Raw genomic sequence first — 23,865 nt, forward strand, 5'->3', positions numbered from 1 at the left:
CTGATATACAAAAATGGATTATATACAAAGAGGTACATTTCATGTAAAAGAGGCAAAAAACCGGAAACAATCCAAATAGCCAACAGTAGCAGAATTGTCTACTTACGAAGCAATCACAGGATATATTATTCTGCAGTTGTTAGCAATGATGTGTGCAAGAGTTTTAACTACCTGACAGATATGCTCATGATAGAATATTAAATAGAAAAAGTAAAAAATACAACTGCAGATACAGTATACCCCCAAGTATAACACACAGACATCCATAAATATATATTAGAGGAAATATACCAAAATTATCTGAGGGATGGGATTATGGGAAACTTTTAATTTCTTTTTCACGTCTCTCCATTTTCCAATATTCGGCAATGAGCACGTTCTCTCTTTTACAATCAGTAATCGAAATAAAAGTTGCATTTAAAAATAGGAAGTAGTGCAGAAATCCACCACAGAGCAAAGTATTGCTGTAATGTCCTCCTCTTTATTAAATTATAAAACTGTAGTCAATACACACACTTTTGGAAATAAAATGTGTTTTTCTTGAGTATCTGCTTTCGTGGGGCACATGGTTTTGAACAAAAAATTTCTATACCAATTTCTTGGTCTTTAACCTATTTAGCACTGGTAGCCAAACTACCAAGTTTAGCTAATATATATACAGTCAGAATTTATGGAAAATATTACAAAGACAATGCTTTGAAAAGATGACACAGTGCAGAGAAAACTATAGCTATTAAACTGGTATAAAAATTTAGTCAAAATGTTTTAGTCCATTATGGCTTTGCATAAAGTTCAAAGGAAGAAAATGTAATACACTTCTCATCAAAGGCACTTAGAGTTGTAATAAAATACTTCTTTGAATTTAATTGGAGTCTGACAGTATTTTTATTCTTTTTTTCACCTTCTGTCTCACATTGAAACAGTCTTTGAAGGCAGCTATTAATAAGGAAAAATAGTTATCACTTCTTAATATACATGTTAAAAATATGCAAACAGAATTAATACAGATTTTGGTCCACTGAAGCAGGTAACGGTATCACAGACTGTAGTGTTTCTCTTAATTCTGAGCAAAAAGCCATCGACTCCCCAGACCCAGTCCCCCAGATAGAGCCTTCAGTTCTTAATTTGCATTGGCTGTCCCCTGGGTTCCCCATGAGGAAACGAGGTCTCAGGTCCCCCCACATCTCCACAGTACATTTTAACTGGAAAGAACCATCCCATGGTTCAGCGGGAGTGTTGCTCTGAGGTGGCGGCAGCGGGGTACAGAAGTCACTTCTTAGGCATCTATAATTCTGTGTCCCGGTACCGGGCAGACTGGCCGTAATACCCGCGCTTCGACTGTTCTGACAGCTGCTGGCGGTATTCTTCCTCCTCGGCATCACTTTCATAACTGCCTCTGGGATCCTGATAGAGTCTGGAAGGACCTTTCTGTGGCTCGGGGGGTCTGGAACTAACAAAGTGAGAGGGTTAGATGCGTCCCAAAGCTCATCAAGGGCCTCCAACTGCCCGTGGAGGTGCAGTGATGCGCGCAGCAGGCAAGTGCCCAAGACAGATCGCTTACTCTGAGCCACATTCTGCTGACCAACTAGGGGCACTCCTGGTCCCACTCCAGGTTCCCGGAATGGCGGGGGTGGGGGTGGGAGTAATCGGTTAAGTAGTAAGGGAGTGAGTGAGGAAGCCAGCCATGGTCCCTGACCTAGGAATTCCCCAGCTGGACAAGGGGTGTCCTACCCATCCCTAAGGCCCCCAGCTACAGCCTCACCCAGTAGAGTGAGTTCTCTGCCAGTTTCTGTCAATTATACCCAATCCCCTTTGTTGCCAGGGCAGACCTGGTGGGCTGTGCAGCCGTTTGGTAAAGAAGAAATTTGCCTCAAGTTTTCTATTGCTGTAAAACTCGACTCTAGCTTCCAGTTAGAATGGCAGCAAGAAAATGTGATTTATTTTTTTCTATTCTTGGAAGCAGGAAACGATCCATTGTAGAACCTCAACAGGAAGACACTGTGATAATTCTTAGTGCTTAGGTAGCACTTTAAATATAAAGCATCTTACTAACACCAGTCAATTGATTGTCACCTTCCCTCCAGCCCAGAGTTCAGCACAAGTGGCCTGACTTTGCTAGGCAATGCAAAGGAATTAAGGAGCTTGGCTAAAAGCCAGACGATATTAGTGACAAACAGGGCCAGGCTCCAGGAATTCTGCTCATGTGCTATCCTACCGTAATTTAACATAACTGCGCTCCAATGTGTCAAAGGGGACTCGCTGGAAATGTCAATGACGACGCTTTGTCAGCGAGTTTTAGCACACAAGCAACATTACCATGAACGTCTGCCTCTATAATCTTTACAATTAAAATTGACTGAATAAGTAAGGTAAACAGCTGACCAGGAAGAAAAAATCTTCTTGTCGCTCTGAAATGCAGGTGAAGAAAATTCGTTCTTAGGAGTCTAATTCCTAGGCAAGCCCCGTTTCAGACCCATACCTGCCGAGCAGCCCTTACCTTGTGTACTGGGGTGGGCCAGTGTCTGGCTTGTGTGTTTTGATTGGAACCGCATAGATATCAGGATGCTTCTGAGCAATTTCAATCTGTGGTGATTGAGAAAAAAAAGAAAAAGAGGGAAAGAATGCACCACTGGACAGTCAGCTTGCTGGTTTCCTGCTGGTCCCACTCTCTCTCTCTATCCTACTTCTTTCTCAATCGCATTTCAAGAAGAGGAAAAATAGCAGCAGCTCTCCAGTCTCCATGGTTGTGTGCGACGCCTACTGGTACATGTCAAATAGAAAAAACGTTTAAAAGCAGTAAAATTCTGCCACATGCTACAACACGGCTGAACCTTGAGGACGTTACGCTAAGTGAAGTAAGTCAGTCACAAAAGGACAAATATTGCACGATTCCACTTATATGAGGTTCCTATGTAGTCAAATTCATAGAGACAGAAAGTAGAATGGTGGTTACCAGGGGCTGGGAGAGAGGTACTGGGGAATAACTGTTTAATAGATGCAGAGTTTCAGTTAGGGAGGATGACCAAGTCCTGGAGATAGATGGTGGAGCTGGTTGCACAAAAATGTGAATGTACTTAATGCCACTTAAAAAAGGGTTAAAATGGTAAATTGTATGTTACATATATTTTACCACAATAAAAAAAATAAGAAAAATGTTGTGACAGACTTCAATGAAGAAAATGTCCACATCCATTGGGCAGAATATGCTCCATGGACCTGTACTTAAATTCTTCATTTTTGAAAGGTTATGTGCGCACATGGTACAAAAATTCAAACAGTATCAAAAAGTACAACTTATGGGCCTTTCAATTTTAGCACCCAAGGTTTGCTTGGTTTCTATGGCAAATCTGGGAGCAAAATCAAGTTATCAAACAAACACAACAAATGTTTTGATGAAAAATAACTTCTGAAAGGCACTGATTCTCTTGTCACACTTCCCCATTCCAGAACCCAATATAAAGTTCAGAAGTTTGAAAAGGAGAATCTTATTCACCTATATTGTTAGGCTTTCTTATTGGAAGAAAAAGAGATGTGCTGAGAGCTGGCAATCTGGAAATGACACACAGGATGTGCCTTTGGAATCGTGCATGTGAACATCCCTTTCATGTTTGTGGCAGTGGAATAAGCACTGCAAATCATTACACTGAAATGAAACATGTGAAATTCTTATTGTTGACACACTAAGATAATCTAATGGTTTCTAAACAATTACCCTTGCATTCTGGGCTTCCTGGAGCTCTTGCATTCTCTGTAATCTTGCCTTGTGATCCATCTTCTCAAATATTTTCACTTTGCCCAGGACAGACTTGGGGGCACTCTCCTGCTCCTCACCACCCTCTCCCACCTCCTCACTCTCTGCAGGAGGGACGGGAGTGGTGGGCTTCAGGATAGACCGTCCAAGGGCAGGTTTCGCAGCAACAGGAGGAGGATAACCTTTGGTGGACGCCCCAGGAATTTCACTACCAGCCATGGCTGAGGCGTTTGAGTTGTATTCATAGGATCTGGAGAAGTCCAAGGATTCTTCTCTGTTTTTGGGCTGCAGACAGCAATGACATATTTTTACTTGGGGCTTTCAGTTTATTTTCAAATCTATATTAGTGATTTAATACACTCCATTTCCTGATCAGTTTCCAAAGGTGGTCAACAAATACCGTTCCGACAAGGAATCCAAGAGCCTCTGGTCAGGCACCCTGAGTCCTACATCACTGCCTACAGAAGGGTATTAAGAGCTCTAGGAAACCAAGAGGGTGTGGGGAAGTGCTGGGAGGCCTGCCAGTGCTCAAGATCGATTAGACTTCATTCATACTAGAGGAGACTAGAATGCTGGAGAAGACCTCAGAACAAGTCAGGCTTCAGGATCCAAGAGTGGGCTCCTGAGTTCACACCCCACCAAGGGTGCACGCCCTGGCCTGGAGGTGAGGCCCACGTCCAGCCAAGGAGACTGGGGTGAGGAGCAAGGAAGGCAGTATGTCACGCTAATGGCCACTCTTCCTTCATACTTCCATCCTAGGCTTGCTTGTAAGTTTTCACTGACATCTTTTATGAGGTCACTAATTACATCTGACAGCTCATACAATCAATTATTACTTTCTTCTCATCTAAAGTATTGAGCTAAAAAGAGAAATTGCATTGAGTTATAGGGAAAAGGCTGCGGTCACAGCTTTGATTCAGAGATGGGGTAAAGAATGATATGACATAGGCCCATGTGTCCTTACATTGATTCTGTTCTGGACAATCATTTATTAAAAAAGTCAATTAAGCTGCCCTCATAAGGAGAAGCATTGTAAACAATGGTAGCGATTGTTTTCTTTAGCAAATCACCAGGAAGGATTTTCTGGTACATTTAAATCAAATCGTGGGCAGAAAACTTTAATTGGACAGAAAGAGAAAAACGGATTCTGAGATTGGTGATTCTGGGCATGCGGTATTTGTCAAACTTTTATTCTTTTTACATAAATAAACAAAATAAAATAAACACTAACGGTTCTAAAATTGTATGCTCTTCTAAAACTGCCTTTCCCGGGCCGGCCCTCTGGCTTAGCGGTTAAGTGCGCGCGCTCTGCCGCTGGCGGCCTGGGTTCGGATCCCGGGCACGCACCAACGCACCGCTTCTCCGGCCATGCTGAGGCCGCGTCCCACATACAGCAACTAGAAGGATGTGCAGCTATGACATACAACTATCTACTGGGGCTTTAAGGGGAAAAAATAAATAAATAAAATCTTTAAAACTGCCTTTCCCTCCTATCTTTTTCCCCTTCTCTAATTTTTGGGTTCACCCAAAAGACAGGCTCTGATAGAGAACACATGGTGTCTGCTGCCTCTTCCTTCCCATCCTGGGCTTCCCAGCCACGTACCTTGGGCGGCTCTGGCTTGAACGCTGGGGGCGGGCTATTGTCCCTAAGTTGATCTCTGCTAGCCGCCCTCCTCATCTGAGCTCGTGGCTCTGGGCTGGGTTTCCTTATGCTCTACAAGACACAAAGGTTCATTCACAACAAGAACACCTCGGCAGAGAGGAGAGAGCACTCGTCTGCTTTGCTGGAGTTCTGCGGACTTGCATAAGTTCCGAAGTTGAGGTTTGTACCTTGCATAAAAATTCGTAACTTGCATAAGCTGAGATACTGACCCAGTGCATCTTTACTGAAAAGGCAGATACGAGGCATATTTCCATTAGCAAATGCTTAAGATAAATTTTTTTGAAACTGCTTCCATTGCTGTGGTCTCTTCCTTTAAAGTACAAAACAATGTCCTCTTAAAGTCTAAAATCTCTTTTGTCACTTAAAGCTATTAACATTTTTAAGCATTAGCTCATCTATATCTGTAGACATTTAGGAGTTAATTTATTCTTTATAACTTGTCCAGTGGTATATACTAACTTTTCTGTCATTGTGGGTTTTATCCCCCTTTCAACTTATTTTTTGGGTACTTCTATTTCATAAAGAAGAAAATCATTAACTGAAATGAGCTAATTTGCTAAAGGGAAGTCCACAGCAATAATTACCCAAATATATGGATAATCTTGTCTACAAAGATCATCATCCCAGTGTTCTCAGAGGTACAACTCATAATTGCTCAGGTCCTAACTTAGTGCCTGTCCATGTTATTTCCAGGATCACAGAAGCTGTCTGTTCACGGGCCAGTGGATGTGTAGTATGTGTGATCAGATGTCTATTTGATCATGAACTCAATTAAAAACTTGAACTATAAGAGAGAAGGAAACTGATGGGGAAACACTCAGGAGCTTTGGCAAGATTAGAAAGGTTAAAGGTAGGCTGGAGAAGAAAAAGCGAGGATACCCAGGAATACAGAGAGACCTAATCAAAGGTTACAAGTAAATACAACAGCATTGTATTCAGAAATAACGTCCCAAGTGTAATTTGGACAGCCAGCACATAAAGCCAGTCAGTTTCTCCATCATGCCCGAGGGCATCTGCGTGATGAGTGCTGACCACTCAACCTCTCCCAGCACTTAGTCGCTGTCCCACTTTCCCACGGACCAGAGCCGCAATCAGACAGGCATCGACTGGGAATGAGAGACACCCTAGAAGTCATCTGTTCCAACCCTTAGGAAACCTTCCACAGCGCCCTGAGTGAACAGTTGTCCAGAAGAATTCAAGCGAAACATTAGAGCCTCCTTTTCCTGCCCGTGGCCTCGCAGCCTGCGGCCTGCCTCGCCTCACCTCCTCATGCTGCACCGGCTCCGAGGAGCGGGTGATGGAAGACACCAGTGGCTCCTCAGCTGGCTCATCCAGCTCATTGTCAGTGTAGGCGCCTCCTTCGCCGTCGGTGTCTTCAAAGTCACTGATGAGGCGGCTGTCGCAACTCAGATAGTCCGCGCCCATTGCGGTTAAGTAGGACATGCGGTCTTCGGGGTCATCATCCATCCCTTCCATCTAGAGGAATTTGTTTTGGAGGGTCAGTGGGGTCTGACATGGCTCCTGGGAGTGGGGACTCAAGAAAATTCCCAAGGGCACAGCCAAGTGACTGAAACTGACAGGTTCTAGAAAGGGAAATCACCTTTATTTTCCTGACATCACTTGGCTTCAAACTACTATGTTAACTTTTGTGCAGGGATTCAAATAAGGAACCCTCCACCATATCTATCCTTGTTACCATCCATCCATACACCACTACTGAGCCACACTTCCTCAGACTGTTGCACTTTTCTTCCAGAACCTGGCTCCCCTCCAGCTTTTTCTGCTGGTACTTGCCTCCTAGTAATAAATGCACACCACCCTGTGCTGCACACTCCTCCGCAAGATTCTCAAATCCCGAGGGCAGAAGTTCTATGCTGTTCAACTTCGTAGGCTAGAGCCTCAGTAGGCTGTAAGCACTTGTAGATGCCAGACACCTTGACTGACATGCAAGTCCCAAAGCGCAACACTAGAACTGAACGATCTAACTGGTAATTGAGTCACTTCTACAGCAAAATCATGCCTCTAATGTCTCACAAACTACCTCAACTCAGCTGGACTGCACTAGCACCAAAGGCTCCCGGAACCACAGGAAATTATACAATCTCTCTGCTTCTGCCCTGCAGCAGAGCTGTGCATGAACTACCTCCACCGATGAGAAGCTGGCCAACTGCAGAAGCCTACACAAGTTTCCTAAGCTTCTTATCACCCACTCAAACTCCTAGCACACATTCTCTGCCAACCTTCTTTCCAAGCAAATGATTTCAACTCTATTAGGTTCTCTTCTATTAATTTTTACCAGGTTCTCCACGCCCCTCAAGCTCACCTCTCCCCTCCACTCTGAGTCCCCCCGTCCTTAGTAAGCTGTGGAGCTCAGCGCGAGATCTTGTAAGCTCTGATTAGTGTGCTTGGAATACAACACTAGTTACTATGTTAAAAGTAAAAGGGAAGTGAATGTAGGGCTGCACACATCACATTCTGCTTTTCTTCTAAAAGTCTCTTCGTTTTATGACTTCTTCAGAGAATTTATAAAATTTCTAACTTGATTGACACATATGTTGGAATCACTTGAAATGGGCATGGTTTCACTACATTCACTACCCTCTTGAGAAAAGATTCGCAACACAGATTCTCACCTCGTAGCAGAGCATCTACGCCACATACCTTTCCTTCGGAGACCCAAACGGCTTCTCCTTGCTGATGCTGAATCGTGTCCTTCAAGCTGCCAAACCAGCCATCATTGGCTGAATTTAGGTTGATTGTAGCTATAGAAATGTAAACAAAAAGGTCTGTATCAATTTCCAGAACAATGGTTAGCACCAGTGCTATTTGACATAATTTATACAAATTTCTGTCATATTTAAATTAAAACTTCGGCAAATGCAAGAGAAAGTCTGCACATATTTGAACACTAAACCCTTTTAGTTGAATGTAATTAAAACTATTTCCCATCTAGCTGTTGGAGTTTATATTACAGACAGATGTTATAAAGCTAAAAATGGATTCATTCCTTTTCAGAATGTCTGTTTATCAGAAAGCCTACCTTTAGAAAATGTTTTTAAAAAATGTGTTTTTAGGAGCAAAGATAACACATCTAAAACAAATATAAAAGTACCATACTTTAAAGATCACTACGTACACATGTATATTATAAATAAGAAAAATATATACCAACGGACTGTTGTATGTCTCCAATAAAATATTAAAGGTAACATTTAAATGTATATCATTTTGATAGGCTTAAACATTTTAGAATATAGACACAGAATAACCAAACTGTACAGGTATGTATTCATGGAATACATATTTTCTATTCAGAACAAACTATATCTTACATAATAGCCCTTACCATGGATTGACCAAAGCACTTTTCCAAATACCTTACATGGATTAGTTCATTTCATGCTTAAAAAAACCTTGCAAGATAGGTATTACTATGATCCCATTTTACAGATGAGAAACTGAGGCACAGAAGTGAAAGCAGCCCAAGGCCTCACACCAAGCAAGTGGAGAAGCCTGGGTGCAAACTCAGAAGTTAGCTTTTAGAGTCTATGGCCTCAGCCACTGCACGACACAGCCCATCTAAAAACACGAATTTAGAGCACCAATATAAAATACCAACCCAGTAAACATATGCAATCGTTCCTCAGCAATATGTATTTATGGACCCAATCGGGATAAACCAGACAAGCAAAATTGGGCCTAAAATTATCAAACTGCAGGCAAATTAGGATTTTTAAAAACTATATTGGCATGGCCTTTTATTAGGGGTATTGCATTATGTGTACCACTCAACAGAAAATTGGAGCTTCTTGGTTAAAAGTTGCTCGGCACCCTGTTCCATCTATACTGAAGTCTGCGTAATTCTCTCTATATATAGCCAAAAAGAACCATGAAGCAAATTTTCTAAGCAATTATAGTTTTCTTCCTACTCACATATAGCATTCCTTCATGTAAGGAGTTCTAACACTGACCTTGGAAAATCCTGAATGAGCTTACAATTTCCTCAGTAATTAATTATTTATGGTACTAGAATAAACTGATACATTGGACAACTCAAAGAAAATTAACCTTGATTCCTTGGCCTGTTGTATCCTTATCATGGTACTTTGCAAAGATTACTGTGCTCCCGGGTAAATACAGAAGTGAGACTGTGCGGCCACAGACAAAAATGAGTGATTTGCACTAAATGTATACAGAACATTAAGCTGCCTTTTTGAGCTTTACGTTGGAGTTGTCTGAGATGAGCAGTCTGTATTTACCATGAGGAAAACCTAAAGTTAAAAGGGCCATTTACGAAACGCAGAAAATATGTTCACGGCCCCTGATAAAACAAAAAGTCATCAAACATCTTATTGAATTCACATTTGAGTCAAATATATGGGGGGGAGGGGAGTGGGGGAGAGCTTGGCAGTAGCTGATTTCCTAAGTCCCATATGAAGGTAATACCCGACCAGGTTGGTAACATCTAACTCACACACCTGACCTCTTTTTAACAGGTGGGTGCGCAGCCATGGTGCTGCCTTCCCTTTACCGGGAATCAAGTACCTCTGCTTGACTATTGGCTTTTGTTCATTAGGTTTTTCAGATTCTTTGACTTCGAGCAATATCAGTGAATTCCTGTTGCTCCCAACCCCCTCTATGTTCCCTTGGATAGGCTTAATACATCTCTCAAACTCAAGAAAGTGAAACATTGAAAGGATCTTCACTCAGCCTCTGTCTCAGCTGGGAGACCTGGGATGCTGAGGGCATCTGCTCCCAGCCCTGGCACAAGTGTGGTCAGTGCTATTTCTCCTTCCCCAGCCAAGGAGGCTGGGAAGCACCAAAGCAAAAGGTGACATGTAAGGCTGGAGGGGTAGGGAGAAATCAGGAATAACTGCTAGTGGGTATAGGGTTTCTTTTTGGGCTAATGAAAATTCTAAAGTTCTAAAATTGACTGTGGTGATGGTTGTACTAAAATCTACTGAACTGGACACTTTAAATGGGTGAATTGTAGGGCATGTAAATTAAATTTCAAGAAAGCTATCCGGGTGACAGGGACCCCCTCTAAACGGGCAAGTATCAACCAATGTGCCCGGCCAGGGAGTACAGCATCTTCCGCCTGCTTCCTGGGGTCACCAGACTCTCTACACGCCCTTGGGAAACCAAGAATTGCCTACTGCAGCTTGGGTTCTTTTGGCTGGTACGAGATCTGCTTTTTCCCCCAAGCTTTTTCAAAGACTATATTATGACATACAATATTTCTTTTACAATACATAACACTGAAAGATAAAAAGTATAAAATAATAATACCACTAATCAGTTGCATTTGTTCAGCATTTCCAAAGTCCCAGGACTGAACTGCACAAATTTCACATTAATGAAACCTGGGAAAGCTGGTAAAAGTGCTAGAATATCCTGTGGTACTTTAAAAATCCCAGAATTTCACATGAAGGGTGGCCCTGCTTGCATCCCTAAGTCCATGATCCCATTTCGGTGGTCTTCCAACTGTGAACTAAGTGCTTCAGGAATTCCAAGAAAACATGTAGTTCAAAATTCATGTTTTAAAAATATCTTTTGCGACATGAACATGCAAGTGCATATTATAATAAATTTTTTTAAATGAGAGGGAGGGAGAAGCAGCCTAACATTTTAACTTACAATGACAACTTAACTTGCTTTTGGGAAAATCTCAGAATAAAGCTTCTCTTGTCATCTCTACTTAATTGAGGAGTACTCTGAGTTTGCAAGGAGAGCCTTTTTAATATCGCCATAATTAAATACTCATCTGTGGGAAATGAGATTTTCTTGTTACTGTGCAACAAGGAAAAAGAAGGATATTGAGCTTAGTAAGAGTATATGCAAAATAACCCCTGATTTTGAATTATGGTGTCATCAAAGCAGCTGTATTATACCTACTTATTAATTCATAAAAATGCCATAAACTTAAAATCATAACAAAACCTTTGATTCTGGCCATGGCACATACAACCAAGTCACCACCTGGTCAGGCTGAGCGAGACTCGGGGAAGAGAAAGCCCAGAGCGGGGCCATCCACACAGCTCTGAAGAGTCAAATTAGAAGTTTGGAAGAATAGTGTAAAAGGCCATTTGGTAAAAAGTTGGGCTTGTTTGTAAAAGTTATTCGGCACCTTGCTCCCATCTATCCTGAAGACTGCATGATTCCATATTAGAGGTTGGTAACTCACGGTAAGAGCAGGTCACTGCAAAGTTCTAGATGAAACTAGATGCTCACAGTGTCTATCTTTCCATTCCAGCCTCGGACTTGTTATCCTAAAACCTTCAACGTCTTGATTAGCTTATTAGAATGGCCAGTGGCAGTTCTAACGAAGTGAGTACAAACATTTGCGCCCTGCCTGTTTGCTAGGCCCGATGCTGGCCTTCAGCACACAGAGCTGGATAATGCGTAGTCCCTGCCTTCAAGGATCTCAGAATCTATCAGTGGAGCTGACTAAGCAGTTGTTAAACATTTCTACACATAGGCTCCCCTCCAGATCCTTGATCAGACACAGCCAGCTATTGTGGCCTATGCTCTCAAGTGCAAAGGATGCCCACTCAAAGCCAGATAAAGGAAGTAACCCAGAGTCACTGGCTACCTTATTCTGCCCTGCCCTCCCCTTCGTCCAGCCTCCTTCAGCCTGGGTCTTCCTCCACAACCCATTACTTCCTTTTCTAGTATCTCATATCCTCACAAGAACCTCAAATTCAACTCTCTAAGGGAAGCCCTTAGCCATTTAACGGACTTCAGCAAAGGCGGGGGGAAAAATGAAGTGGCGTAGGTTTATTATCAGTCACAATCACGTGGGCCTCCGTTAAATGGAAAAATTATCTGTTAAATGGAGGAACTGCACTATAGGACCCCTTTCAGCATTAGAAAAATACATCTGTGCTGTAACATACATCGAATATTGAACACACAGTCATGAGACACCAGTTTCAGTCTAGGCTCAGCCATACACTAGACACGTGACCTTGCAGAAGTCGCCTGGCCTTTCTTACGGCCCAATAAGACAGCACCCATGGAATGCTGTACTGCTGTTAGCTATTGTTAACATAAAAACAGTAATAATAATAATTACATTATTATTAGTAGTAGTAGTAGTAGTTAGTAGTAAAAACAACAGAGGAAAGACTATTTTTTTTTTTTTGTGAGGAAGATCGGCCCTGAGTAAACATCTGCCAATCCTCCTCTTTTTCTGCTGAGGAAGACTGGCCCTGGGCCAACATCCATGCCCACCTTCCTCCACTTTATATGGGACGCTGCCACAGCACGGCTTGCTAAGCAGTGTGTCGGTGCGCGCCCGGGATCCCAATTGGCACTTAACCGCTTGCGCCACCGGGCCGGCCCCGAGGAAAGACTATTATGAACATGTCAAAAGCACAAGCTCTTAAGACTCTACATCCACAAAAATACAGTTTATGACAGACCACTTCCTCCTCTGCATTTGGCTAAACTACTTCTTAGTTACAGCATTTCGCCATAGTGGTAAGGAGTGCATCTCACTCTTCAACAAGAAAAGCCAGTGATGGTAAAACAAGAGTCGTATATAGACACACATTCATTCACTCCCTCCCTCCCCAGTGTCAGATATGCTAAAAATGACGTAGGTCGATGATGATCAGCGCTGAACTCAAAAGGGCTATCACTACCCTAAGGATGTGATTTCCACATAGTCTCCTCCTGTTGCTCTGACAAAATGCATGACCAAAAACTTTACCTAACCCTCTAAACCCTTAATTATACCACATTCACAGAACCAGTCATTTATCTAAGTAGTGCACATATTCAGTTACTGAAACGTCACATTCCTAAATCATTTCACTTTCATGAGTAATAGCAGCAGAGGGTCTTCATTTCAGGAACTTTAAAAAATATCTAGTATGGAAAATTTTAAACATATACAAAAGTAGAGAGAACAGTTCAATGAACTTCCCACTCCTCATCAAAGATTATTTAAACAAATCCCAGACATCACATTAGGTCATCCATAAATATATACTACGTCATCTGTAAATATTTTATTTAGTATACATTCCTAAAAGATAAAGACATTTTTTAGCTTTAAATATAATTCCAATATCATTACCGCCCTAAAAACAGAAGTAAAAAATCGTTACTATTATTCAATATCCAGAACGTTCAAGTTTCTACTTCAGGGACATTTTTTAATGATGAAACCAAGTTCCTGTCACTTTGTTAGTAGATGGTTAAGTAGAGAACAATGATGCAATCTATAGCGATGCTGGCGCTAGGTGGTGTGCTGGGCTCAATCACTAGCCTCGCAGGCCCACACAAAAACCTGAACCTTATCAAAATGACCAATAATTGCATGTCATGGATCTTTATGATCATTTTCAAACATTCAAAATTAAATATACAAATGCCATGAGTCTAATATACTCATTGTATAGGATTAACTACTTTTTAAGAAAAACATGAATAGGATTTCAGATTACTATTCTCTAGTCAGATTATTTTCTTATTTCTTCCATTCTTCAATTCTCTATTTCTCACTTTTGAGCAAAGAGGCTACATTTTAAATTTCACTTACCTGTAAAAAGATGTGCACAAGTTTTTTTAAGCTTGTTGGCTTGATCATATAACTTTCGAGAACTTTTGTTGGATGCCGGATTCAACCTCTGTCTCATGGTTTTGACGCCCTGTCTAGAATCTGGGTTGAAAAAAATCACAATCGGGAACCACTGAGTATAATTCAACAGATCCACAGCTTTAGGAGTCACATCCAACAGTGCGTGCTTATCCTGTTAGAAATGGGGAAAAGTTACATAAATGGGTATGTAAAGTCATACAGCATCAAAGAGTTTGCCTTAATAATAAAGGCTGCATCAGATAAAACCTGTCAATTTAAACCAAAAAGCAGAAAACGTTTCCCTCCACATTATGTCCACTTTAATATTACCAATCTATTAGAACTTCTGAGAAAATGAATTAGGTTATTTGGCACAATGCTGGGAACTCTGAAAAAACAACATATCACTGCCCTAGAACATCGACTGGTTTCCACACAATGGCACTGCTTGTGTTTATATTCATCTTTTTTTTCCTTTGTTGAGAAAGATTCACCCTGAGCTAACATCTGTGGCAATCTTCCTCTATTTTGTACATGGGATGCTGCCACAGCATGGCTGACGAGTGGTGTAGGTCTGCGCCCGGGATCTGAACCCATGAACCTGGGCTGCCAAAGCGGAGCACATCAAACTTAACCACTACGTCATGGGGCTGGCCCACTATATTCATCTTTTATCATTAACATTTAATGATTATGAAAATGCAGATTCTATTCTAAAATAGACTGCAGCAAACCACAACCCAATTCTTTCTGACAACATGGGCTTCAGATGAATTTTCTCACCTGTTCAATAATTTGCCTCACAGTATTTAACCGCACCACCCCGCTGGATTTCTCAGATCCTGCGTCTTTTGGTTCTGTTTCTGTAAAAGCAAAAACAAGCGGCTAAATAATTTTTTAGAAATCAGTGACAACCAAATACTCCAACCTAGCATCTGCAATGATGGGACACCTGACATTACATGCATCCTAATGAGAGGCAATGGGAAGGACGCACACTACCTGTTTAATCGAAACCTAGCCAGGAGGAAATAGGCCAGTACAACAGGGAACAACCGTGAGACAACTGGCTTGGACTCTTCAAAATTTCAATGCCACAAAATAATTTAGAAAAAAGGAGGGGACTAGAAAGACATAAAAATCAAATGTACTGCATGATCCTTGATTGCATTCTGAATCAAAAAAAAAAGCTATGAAGGACATACTTGGGACAACTGAGAAAGTTTGAAAAACAGACTATATACTAAGTAATATCATTGTACTAGTGTTCAATTTCTTGGCTGTGATAACGGCAGTGTCGCTGTGCAGGAGAGTATCTTTGTTCTTAGGAGATCCACAGGGTAAATAGTGTTGTAATGTTTGCAACCTAAATTTTCAAACAGTTCAGCAAAAATTTTTTTTTTTAATTCTGTTCTGATCTTTTAAATTTTATTTATTTATTTATTTTCCCCCAAAGCCCCAGTAGATAGCTGTATGTCATAGCTGCACATTCTTCTAGTTGCTGTACGTGGGACGCGGCCTCAGCATGGCCGGAGAAGCGGTGCATCGGTGCGTGCCCAGGATCCAAACCCGGGCCGCCAGCAGGGGAGCGCGTGTGCTTAACCGCTAAGCCACGGGGCCGGCCCAGTTCAGCAGAAATTTAAAAAAATGTGTGACTGTGTGTCTACAGGGTGGGGAGGAATGTATACAGCAAAACGTTCACAACTGGTGATGGCGACTCCAGGTGAAGGGTATGTGGGTGTTCATTATTTTTTCAATTTTTATGTATGTTAGATATTTTTCAAAATAAAAATTGGAGAAAAAAATATATCACTGACAGACTTACTAGCAGTTTGGAAATGGTCAGGTAACTCGTTTGCCAGCTTCTCCAGTGCTATATCTGCTATGGGGCCAAATAAGACCACAGGTCTCTTGAAACCAGCTAAAACGAGACAAGAAAGGCCATGAAAACACATACATTTCCCCAGCTGTTAAGATAAGAAAAGTATGTCATAGCCTATTGATGACTAGATGGAAGAAATTGTGTGTTCCCCATGCCCAATTCAGCCCAGCTCTTTTCTTTCTTTTTTTTTTTTTAAAGATTTTTTATTTATTTATTTTTTATTTTTTCCCCCCAAAGCCCCAGTAGATAGTTGTGTGTCATAGCTGCACATCCTTCTAGCTGCTGTATGTGGGACGCAGCCTCAGCATGGCCGGAGAAGCAGTGCGTCGGTGCGAGCCCGGGATCTGAACCCGGGTCGCCAGCAGTGGAGCGCGCTCACTTAACCACTAAGCCACGGGGCCGGCCCTAGCCCAGCTCTTTTCTGAAGAATATGCCCTTACTCCCCTCACCATTATTAAACATAATCTTTGCTACAGGTAATAAACTTTTACTTTCAAAAAGAATAACTGACGTAGTGGAAATAGGCCTCCATTAGGAGGAGTTTGCACAGCTCACTTTTTTGTAACTCTTGTTTCTTGATTTAATATGATTCCTATTCTATAACATGGCTTTAGATATAGATACAGATATAGATATAGATATAGATAAGCTTGAACTTGACCATTACAGTCTGAAAATGAAGGAAAACAGGCTCAGAGCCCAGTCGGATCATTTCCTGGCCCACTTGGCTTCCTCACCTTCTCGCAGCAAAACCCTCTCATAAGCCGGGAACTTGGTGCTAATCGACACAGCAGCTGTCAGGTCTTCTCTACTCTTCCTTAAGTTCTTCTTCCCGCCAGATCTCTGGCCGCGCATTCTCCAGAAGTCTGCCCTGTCCCCAGCGTTGTCTCTCTGGGCGTGCTGAACACTGGCCATTTGTTCCGCTCTGAGAAGAAACCACAGAAGTAAATCTCTAAAGGCAGAAGAGGCACAAATGTGCATGTCTTTAACTGAATCCAGTCAACGTTACTTATGAACGTGGATTAAAGACCATGTGGCTTAACAATGAAAAGGTTTCGCAGGGTGGGAAACATGGGGACTTTCTCTGCCCAGTGGAGGCAAAGAAAGGCTGGGTGCACATAAAATCCACCAGCTTAGTAATAAACATGCTACACGTGGATCATTCTGGGAGGCTGCTATACAGTACACACACCCAAAATCCCTGCCGAAGTACAATTATTTTTCCTCTTCTCCCCACTGTCAGCCACCAACAAGTGTTCACCGGGGCTGAGAACAAGGGCCGGGCACTGGACAAGGGTAACTTGTTTCTAAGAGGTGTGCTGGTGTGATAGGGCCACTCGGGACCTGCTCGTACGCTGTGTGAGGCAGCAGCCACTTCTTAAGAAGTCGTTCAAACGCCAGCCAAGTGCAACCACCAAGCACGTGATGCTAAATACAGCAAACCAGCTGGTGTTTATCTTACAGTGCTAGGCCACTCCTCATAAACAAGAAGCAGACGGTGGGAGAGCACACGAGGACAAACACTGAAGTCATGTGGGGCTTCCTTTTTGAGAGGGGGAAGGACCATGCTTTATTTGTGGGGGGAAGGCTTCAGAGGGGCGTGTGGGAGCATGTGATCGCAGATACCTGCTTTTGTTGGGGATTAAGCCTTTCTCCAACTCGTTTCCGATCCTCACGGCCAGCCAGTGGCCCAGCTTGCCATCGTACAGCGTGTCGACCACTCGGAAGACCTCCCCCCTGGTGAAGGCCAGGCTCTGTGGCGTTTCCTTCTCACATTCAAAGTGGCTTCTTATAAAAAACGAATCCCCTCTGCCACAGGCCAGTATGTCTCTATACACTGCAAGACAAAGCATCATTGTATGTTGCAGTCAGCTCAGCCAGAGGTCTTTCCTTGAAGAGTTATCTGCTTCCGCCATCTCTGATCACCCTCTTTACCTTCTCTTCATTCAGTGAATTCAGTGTACAGGCCCTATGGGAAACACCACTAAAAAAGGAAGAAGGACAAATACCTAAGTTCATGAGTTGCTGTGACAATTAGTTTTATGTCAACTTGACTTGGCCATGGGGTGCCCAGATATTTGGCCAAACGTTATTCTGGGTGTGTCTGTGAGGATGTTTTTGGATGAGAGTAACATTTAAATCAGTAGACAAAGTAAAACAGATTGCTCTCTCTCATGTGGGTGGGCTCCTCCAATCAGCTGGAGGCTTGAATAGAACAAAAAGGTGAACCTTTCCCCAGGTGAGAGAAAACTAACTCTTCCTGGCTTTGAACTGGGACATCAGCTCTTTTTCTGCCTTCAGACTCAAACAGAAACACTGACTCTTCCTGGGTCTTGAGCTGGCCAGCCTTCAGACGACACCTACACCTCTGGCTCTCCTGGTTCTGAGGCCTTTGGACATAGACAGGAACTAAGTCATCAGCTCTTCTGGGTCTCCAGCTGGCTGGCTCACCCTGCAAATCTTGGGACTTGTCAGCCTCCATAATCACGTGAACCAATTCCTTATAATAAATCTCAATCTCTCTCTCAATCTCTCACCCTCTTTCTCCCCCTCCTTCCCCTGTTTACACCCTATTGGTTCTGTTTCTCTGGAGAATCCTGACTAATACAGTTGCCGATCACCCCTCGGAAGCAGACAGGGAAGATACTATCAATCCCCTTTTCACAGATGAGAATGAGGCCTAGAAAGGTGAAGCAACTTGTCAGACTGGTAAGGGTTAATGTGGGAGCCAACCAGCGGGCGTGGCCCTTTGCATCTGTCATATGGAAAACTCAGTAATAACTCCAGGCAGTACTCCAGGATAGATCACTGCTCAGAAAAGCGGCTTTATTCCAAACTGACACTAGTGATTATTTCAGTGGATGCACAGAAAACATTTCTATAGAAAGATAAATGGTACCCTGATTTTCTCCACACACCTGTGACCCAGAGATTAGGTGTCAAGAGCCACCCAACTTTTAATACCCAGATTTGCCTATTCTGGAGCCAAGATACCTCTCTCATCCTCCCCTCTTTCCCTCCCATGAAACCAATGACCAAACGTGCTCACCATCGGCTCGGCTCTGAGCTAAAATGGTCACCATCTCGCCTTTGGGGATTTCTAACAGGTAGAGAACGGCTTCCTCCCGAACCAGCCCTCTGAAATCCTGTGTGTTCACCTGATAGGAAAGGCAAACAAGAAAAAAAAGAAGTTTATAGAAAGGTGCCACGTGAGCTTTTTATCTGTTTGTTTTCATCAGGATCTGCCCAGAGCAAAATTCGAATGTAAAGAAGTCCTCGGTGTCACTACTCAAGCCGTCCCAGTACCCTGCTATGCAAGTGGGCTGTGTGAGCGTCACCACACCTTCCTGTCTCCTCACACTGCCAACCACCCCTTAGGAACATGCCTTGCCATCAAGGATTTGTCACTGGATCAGACTAGAATTTCTTACGGTTGGGTCTGTCTCCCTCTCTTCTTTGAGTCTCCCATAGAGGTGGTGAGGGAGGTAATATACAATTATGAAACAGATAGCTATAACGCAATAGGCAGTGGTGGGGTCTATGGTCAACGAGCATGCCAGTCCAGCTTAAGGTATTAACAGTGTTTCTAAATTGGTTCAAATAAAAGCCTGAAGATAAGAATTCTGACCAAGTCCACCTTTCTCCTCTGGCTGCTATCACCTAAAATTAGGTGTTTAACATGTGTTTATGAAATTGAAGACCATTTAAGCTCCTGGCACACACTTATTTCTGGCAAGGAGCCCACAACATTTATTTCCCACTAATTGAATAGGGAACACTATAAATAGCTTTTGGAAGATGAGTTAGAAAGCAAGTAAAATTGGAATGTGACACAAAGAAAAAGACATTTTGAAATCTCAGTTCTGTACCTTTAAAACCATTTTAAAACAGAATAAAATGCAAAAATTATTTTAAAGCACCTAATATTTTAATAACATATTACAGAAGTGAAAAGAAGATACAGAATTCCTATGAACTATTTTCTTCAATCATTGAAGACTGTAGAATCCTTTTAATCAAAGAATAATGCTTTATTACTGAAAAAGATCATTAATTCAGCCTAATTTGATTAAGGTTGGAATTTATGATTAAGCGAAAACAGGTGTTAGTCTAAAACTTACTTGGTGCTTTTAAAATGAAGTGATTTGTTAAAGCAATCACATTAACTTCTCCTTTGAAACATATTTCCATTTAAGATAACTGTCATTCCCTCTCTCCATCTCTGATTAGGAATCATTGCACTTTGGAATCTAATCCTTTCTTGTGCCATTTGTATATCTACATCTGTGTCTATACCTGGCCATATATGTTTTCATATGCACTATACATGCTTACAGTTGTTTATTTAAATAAGACAGGGCCATAGGGCTGGGAGAAGACCCTGGAGGTCCCTCTGTCCATCTCTATGGCCACGTGAGACTGACCCTCCAGCAAGCCAAAAACTATAATGGTCAAAATTAAAGTATACATGGAAGCTACATTTTTAGAATCCACATAGTTAATAACCAAACTTAGGAGACTTTCTTTTTTCCATCTCATGTAAGTTTCTGAAAAAGAAATGACAACCATACCAGATAAATAATGAAGAGAGAGTCAAGCCAAGCAGGAAAGCACATATATTTCTGTTATTGATAAAACATATTCCACCACAGCACACTGATGCTTTCGTTCTACACGTCAGGCTGTCGCCTTTACAAAAGGAAGAGTTGTGCACTTAAAAAACCCACAACAGAAAAAAGTGACTAGTCTACGTACCTAGTTCTCCACAAACATTCAATTTGGCCATAAAAAGGAGAACTGGAACAAATTAAAGTAAAAAAGGACAGAGCAGCACTTTGATACTTGAAGGTTAAGTTGTACAGTCCTCTCCAATAAATATCGTCTTTCATTATCTATTTAGCAGTCTACAGGGTCTAGCCGTGTCTGCTGTGAGCCTGAAGACGATTCTGTATCAGCTACAGCTTACGACTGTGTAGCAGCTTCTCCGCCCCAGTAGAAGAACTCAATCTTTTTCACCCATGTGTAGAACTGAGGGCTCCTTTTATAGTCAACAGAAAATTTATTCATGCCCAAGGAGGAGGACCACCTATTGCCTAACCTCCACATGGGATTACTGCAAAAGAAGCCAGTTCCCACAGCTTCTTCCTTGTCACCAGGGTGATAACAGGAAACAAAACACCTTCTTAAGCATAAATGTGTATACCATGACTAGTCCATGGAAGTGACTTGCCCATCTTTAACGACTTAGAGAGGTCTATTAAGCCCCTAGGTGAATTCACTATTTTTTTCATGGAAATTCAGGAAATCTTTTTTCCCCGTGCTACAAAAATATTTTATCCTGAATCTCTATGAGCAAAAGCTTCCAAATTTCTAGGTGACATCTTATGGCCCCACATTAGCTAGGAAATAGGCTTTTTCTTCTTTGGCATAAAACCAAGAGTAAAGTGGTCTGAGCTGGCACTCGAATGAGATTCTCATGGGTGGCACTTGGTAAGCAGTGTTTCCTAGGATCACATGGTACCACGAGGTTCACTCAGGTATACTGGGTCTTCTAGGATGCTGACCAGAGCCAAAGAGGGTCTAGAATGTCACTGGAAAGCATCAGCAAAGCTCATGATCAAGGTTTGCCCTCCATCTGCTCCAGAAATGAAATCTGAACTACTGCAATGGGGCCAAGCGCCAGGGAGGACGAGGGCCGCCTGTTTCGTGCTCTGCTGCCTGCTTCCTCAGGAATTCTGTGACTTTTTTCTCTCCTCTCCTTTGCACCTGGATGCTCTTACCAGACCCCCTAGCTGATTTCATATGGATTTTCCACTAAAATTGACAATAAAAAAACTCAGATATAAGAACTGCAAGTTTCACAAGCAGAAATTCCGGGGAAGACAGTGCCCTAGCATTCTATTTTTTTATTCACAAGGTGCTTGACATTCCTGAAGTTTATTCTGAAGTCAATGGAAAATACATTATACGTATCTCATAAACTGTCAAAGCTGCACTGGTTATCTTTTTCTTTTTTTTTGTGAGGAAGATCAGCCCTGAGCCAACATCCGTGCCAATCCTCCTCTTTCTGCCGAGGGAGACCGGCCCTGGGCTAACATCTGTGCCCATCTTCCTCTACTTTTTAACTCTTTAAGACCAGTAGAGGATACAAACCTATAGTAACTTCGAAAGTACCAATATTTGATTAGGATTTTCCCTTCCTGACAATTTTAGATGTAAATATCATATTGAGCAGCAGGAACTTGTTATTTTCCAATGGCAAAAAAGAATGGACATTGACCTTCCTACTCTACACCAGGAACCCTGCTAGGTGCCTCATGAGTGTTATCTACTCTAATCTTCCCAGGATCCCTGTGGGCAGGTACCCTTATCCCCATTGAAGAGATACAGAAACCTGAGTTTCAGAGGTTGAGTCAGCGTCACAGAACTAACGAGAGGCTGGGAACGGATTCAAACAGGACAATCTGATGACAACACCCACCTTTGTTCAATTACAGCAGACGGCCTGAAGAGTGACAAGCAGGCAGGGGAGTCAACTAAAAACCAACACTAGCAAGATCTTTCAAAAGATCTTCCTCCTAGGCCTTTACTTAGAGTCTCAATTTTTTTTGTTAAACTAATAAAAACCTTTGCAAGGGTCTTGAACACTAAAAATTCCCACAGACACAGGGACGAGTTTTGAGTCCCAGGATTGAAAAGACAGGACCCATTCAAGGAACACAGAGACCTTAACGCTCAGCATCAACAAACCCGCAACTGGTCTATTTTCACAAGCTGGGCCACTTGCCCCTCGTCCCCCCAAGAAAACCCCACTCTTTCCCAGTAACTTCTAGAAACAGAGCTGCACTTTCCTTACCTTCAGAATCTGGTCCCCTTCTTGAAGGCCTTCTTGCTCCGCTGAGGTACCCTCTTGAATGCCAGCCACAAATATCCCAACGTCGTTGCCACCAGCCAAACGGAGGCCCACACTGTCTCCCTTCTTGAACCTCACCATTTTGGTATTGGGGCTGCAGTGGGTTCAGTTTCAGAAAGGAAAAAAGGGAGATGTTTTGTTTTTGTAAAGGGAAACCAACATCAGCAGTTGAGAGATTTAATTTCTTCTATCTGTAGTGTGATTTATAGTCTAAAAAGCTCGCTCTCCTTTTTCCCATATAGTCTATAATTTTATCGTCCTTGAGGCTGTGAGACGAATATCAGTAGGCCCACTTCACCGGTGAAGAAGGAGAAATACAGAACGCTTACGTAAGCTCATTCAAGATGAGAAAGCAATAAAGGGCAGGGTTAGGGCTAAAATTGAGGCCATCTGACTCCCTGTTCAGGATTGTTCCAAAGGAAATCCTGCCGCCACCACAAGGCTCTTGCCAAACAGAGACCCAGCTTGGGGCCAGGGGAGCAGGTCCTACTCCAGGAGCTGCTGCTCCTGACCACCAGTGAACCAGTGCCCTCGTTATCAAGTGCAGAGCACAACGTCACCTCTGCCCGCCCTCTGCACGCTGGCATCCTCACGCCACACAGCCCCTACACAGATACCGTAGTTAAGCAGTATTCCACCTCTCTGGGAGTTATTGATCTGGCAAACTCAAATGTTCAGAATCGCATTCTGGAGAAGCAGCCAGATAAGCAGACAAGCAGACCAAGTTAACATCACAAAGTTCACCCATTTCCACATTTTGCTTTTCCTACAAATCTCTTTCTCATAAACACTAGCAATGGGGGTTGGTTAACAGTGGTCGATTATACACAGAATCACTATCTGTAGTTCAAAAACACCATTTTTCTGGATTTCAGTTAAGGAGACAGAGCTGTGTGGAAGAAGAAAGAAAAAAAAAGAGAGACACTGAAATACATACCCATATATTGCTTCATCTTCAGGGCTAGGACGAAGAAAAGTTCTTGGGGCTGCTTTTGGTTGAGGAGCTGTGGATTAAAAAGCATCTATCATCATCAACCGGGACTAACGGGAGTTTGTCTGCCTCTAACTA

General features: G+C 42.4%; 1 protein-coding gene across 1 annotated transcript in view; it reads right to left on the minus strand.

The window, feature by feature from the left end:
• Window positions 1-461: 461 nt before the first annotated feature.
• Window positions 462-23,865, minus strand: part of TJP2 (tight junction protein 2) — a 124,581-nt gene continuing 101,177 nt past the window's right edge. Inside the window, 14 exon segments of the mRNA XM_058565701.1 lie at window positions 462-1,450; window positions 2,498-2,583; window positions 3,713-4,036; window positions 5,355-5,465; window positions 6,678-6,890; window positions 8,076-8,176; window positions 13,963-14,173; window positions 14,785-14,864; window positions 15,827-15,922; window positions 16,621-16,808; window positions 17,510-17,720; window positions 18,933-19,041; window positions 22,740-22,890; window positions 23,734-23,800. Coding sequence (XP_058421684.1) covers window positions 1,285-1,450; window positions 2,498-2,583; window positions 3,713-4,036; window positions 5,355-5,465; window positions 6,678-6,890; window positions 8,076-8,176; window positions 13,963-14,173; window positions 14,785-14,864; window positions 15,827-15,922; window positions 16,621-16,808; window positions 17,510-17,720; window positions 18,933-19,041; window positions 22,740-22,890; window positions 23,734-23,800 — 2,114 coding nt within the window. The 3' untranslated portion in view covers window positions 462-1,284.

The sequence above is a fragment of the Diceros bicornis genome, chromosome 22 (assembly GCF_020826845.1).
Source record: "Diceros bicornis minor isolate mBicDic1 chromosome 22, mDicBic1.mat.cur, whole genome shotgun sequence".
In the NCBI taxonomy this organism is placed as follows: domain Eukaryota; kingdom Metazoa; phylum Chordata; class Mammalia; order Perissodactyla; family Rhinocerotidae; genus Diceros; species Diceros bicornis.